We start from the raw sequence: 3,382 nt of genomic DNA, 5'->3' as shown, positions 1-3,382 counted from the left end.
CGCGGGCCGGCGGACCCACCGTTACGTTAACGGCGGCTGACGCCGTAACAGAAGGAGGAGGAGGAGGATGTCGTTTTCGTTTCTTCTTCTCGTACGGAATCCCACGTGCCTTAGCCTGCGCCTCCCTCACCTCCCTGAGGTAAATCCTGACGGCGCGTGCGGCGAACGGATTCGAATCTGGCTGTCCACCGGTTTCCTCATAGGCCGCTCTCAGCCGTCCGATTAGCGCGTCGAGGCTTCCCCACGCTTGTTTAAGCGGACACGCGCACTGAGCCGGAGGATTCGGGTGTCCGAAGTACGGACAGGACGTCGAGTGGACTTTGGTCTTCCCGAACTGGTCTAGGTACTTCATGAACTCGATCACGTGCGCTCCGCTGCACCGCGACAGCGTTAGCGGCGGCTTGTGGTTCTTCAGATACTGCAGAAACGTGTTCCAATCGCGCCGCTTCTGCGACTCGTACCGGCTCGGCGGCTGCGATGACGACGAAGCTGCGTTCGCGTTTGCGGCTGGGGAGGATGAAGATGGACCCGGGTCGTCTCCGGTGGCCAAGTCGAGTCGGTGTGACGTGGAAGCGGTGGAGTCCATGGAAGATGTTATGAGTGACAGACAAAAACTAGGGTTTTGATTTCTTTGGGAGATTAATCGAATTAGCGTGGACGGACCGACCCGTTGGGAGATTTCATCGGATCCGATGGTTTGGGTGTTTTGGGTTTTGAAAGAGAGGAAGAGAAAGAGCGTGGACTTTTTTTTATTAGTTTTTTTTTTCCTCCAAGCAAAGAAAAAGAGAAAAAAAGTTTTTGTGACAGAGATCTGAGGAAGGACGGAAGGAGAAGAAGAAGAAGAATGAAGGGTAGAGATCACGTGGGCCTATATGAGTGGGCCCCTACCCACACGTTTTAACTATTTCGCTTAAAGGCCTATATGAGTGGGCCCCCTCACTATATTTGTTTTTATTAGTATTTTTAGTCTGCAATTATTATTTTCCTAATTTCAGACCATTCACCAATCGAATATTTCCATTTAATACGACGTCTATTTTCTTTGTTTTTTTTTAAAAAAAAAAAATTGGTTTCGGACAGATCTAGAGATGGACTCGGGTATCCAGAATTTTTAGAGTATCCGAATACGAATCCGAAGGATAATATATTTTAAAAACCGAATTCGAATCCGAATTTTCGGGTATCTGAAGTGTATTAATCGTGAGATAATTTTCGGGTATCCGCGGATATCCGAACCCAAATTTTTTTAATTATTTTTTTAAAAAAATAATAAATTTAATAAATTTTATAGAAATAATTCATAAAATTAATGAAAAATATTTATATTTAAAATGATTAGATAATAAAATAATAGTTTATATATATATATGTAAATATAAAAATTCAAGATAATTGATAATTATTTTTATTATTTTTAAAATTTTTAAATAAATAATATTTATTTTTTATTATTCGAGTATCCACAGATAATTATCCGATCCGAAAATGTAAACTCGAATCCGAACCCGAATTTTGGATTTTAGAGATTTTAAAACCCGATCTCTATCTCATAACATATCGGGTATCCGATTTTCGGATATCCATCCTTTGGGTCAAGACGGATATCCGATTTCCGGGTATTTTTGCCCATCCCTAGACGGAACCTTGAAATTTCACAGTCCAAGGCGTGGAATTTAAGGAGCAAAAAGGTCTCTAATCCCAATGAGCACGAGAAATGATTGCATATAATATATGTATGTATGCAAACATGCATGAATAGCTACGTATACGAAATAGGGCGGCCTTTTGCGTTCCGGATTCGTACGTATCTGATTAAAGTGACCACCGGACCGGACATATTAGATCGATGGTTCCAAAAAAAAGAAAAAGAAAGAAGAATCGATTAATTGCATATGCCGGACAAGATGTCTCAATGGACCGTTTCCCAAAACGCACCGTTTAGCGACCCCACGGAAATGACTGGGTATTCCAATTTGGTAGACATAAATATCATCGTCCGGATTCGAGTGTCTCCACCATCCAAATATGGAAACAACCCCACTCGCATTATTACGACTGTATATATATATATATGTATACATACACAAAACATATGTTTATAGGTATATATATATCTACACACAAAGATATGTGAATATATACATGTATATATGTATGTGTGTGTGTGTGTGACTGTGCATTCGTCTATGTGAATATGCAAAAAGGTCTTTGTAATTTCTTTATCTATATATACATTACATATGTGTGTATGTATGTGCAACAACGGGTAGGTCAATCTAGCAAGGCACGTTTAATTATTGAAATCAAATTACACCCTACCTTCAATTCTTTGGTGGGTCCCGCATATGATACGTATGTGTGTGTATATATGCCCGTATGCCAGTGTGCGTACGGATATATGTTTATTAGTGTATTGTGTATATAATAATATACATACGTATGATGGGCTCTACAACAGTTCATTGATACGACTAAACAATGAACCAATCCAGTGAAGGGAAATACTTTCTTATTGAATCTGAATATGTTACAGACGATAGATATATACAGCAAACAATTGTTACATCTAAGGAAGAGAATAAAGAATAGATCAATTACAAAAGATTACAATAACGTAGATAATCTCTTAAATCCAGATTTTGTGCATATCATATATTTCCTTCCATTACGCCCCCGTAAGATGCGTGTCAGTAGAGACACCAATCTTGAGACGCATGGCTTCAAACCGAGATCGAGGTAAGGCTTTCGTGAGATCATCGGTGAGCTGGTCCTTAGACGAAACGTGGGTAACTCGCAGCTTGTGATCTTGGATTAGTCCCCGAATGAAGTGATAATCAATGGCTATATGTTTCATTCTTGAATGGAACACGGGGTTGGCCGCTAAGTATGTTGCGCCGATGTTATCACAATAAATGACCGGTGTTGTTGGCACCGCAATGTCAAGCTCAAAAAGCAATGAAGTCAACCACCGTACCTCAGAGACCATCGTAGAGACAGCTTTATATTCAGCTTCCGTTGAAGATATGGCGGCGAAACGCTGCTTTTTGGAGTTCCAAGAGATTGGATTGTTGCCCAAGTAAACGATGTATGCGCCGGTGAATGTGTAATCATCTTTGTCACCTCCCCAATCGGCGTCCGAAAAGGCATGCAAAGCAAATGGTGACTTAGTGGTAAAGTGTATACCGTGAGAGGATGTGCCGGCTATGTATCGGAAAATCCGTTTGACGGCTTTCCAATGCTCTTCGGTTGGACGATTCATGTGGGACAACTTATTGACGACATAAGCTATATCCGGTCGTGTGAGGAGCAAGTATTGAAGTCCACCTAAAGCTTGGCGGTACTCATTAGCATCAAGAAGAGGAGCACCTGCATGAGTCGAGAG

At 41.3% G+C, this 3,382-nt stretch overlaps 1 protein-coding gene across 1 annotated transcript in view; it reads right to left on the bottom strand.

Annotated features, from left to right (window-relative positions):
• The window catches only part of LOC104800757 (protein LIGHT-DEPENDENT SHORT HYPOCOTYLS 5-like), a 1,076-nt gene extending 297 nt beyond the window's left edge, over positions 1–779 (bottom strand). The window contains exon 1 of the mRNA XM_010523669.1: positions 16–779. Within this exon, the coding sequence (XP_010521971.1) occupies positions 16–586 (571 nt within the window). The 5' untranslated portion in view covers positions 587–779. The remainder of the gene's footprint in view (positions 1–15) is intronic.
• Between the last annotated feature and the right edge of the window lie 2,603 nt (positions 780–3,382).

The sequence above is a fragment of the Tarenaya hassleriana genome, unplaced genomic scaffold (genome assembly GCF_000463585.1).
Source record: "Tarenaya hassleriana unplaced genomic scaffold, ASM46358v1 Cleome7, whole genome shotgun sequence".
NCBI lineage: Eukaryota > Viridiplantae > Streptophyta > Magnoliopsida > Brassicales > Cleomaceae > Tarenaya > Tarenaya hassleriana.
Note: the sequence above shows the minus strand (reverse complement) of the source record. Positions and strands in the feature narration are given on the sequence as shown.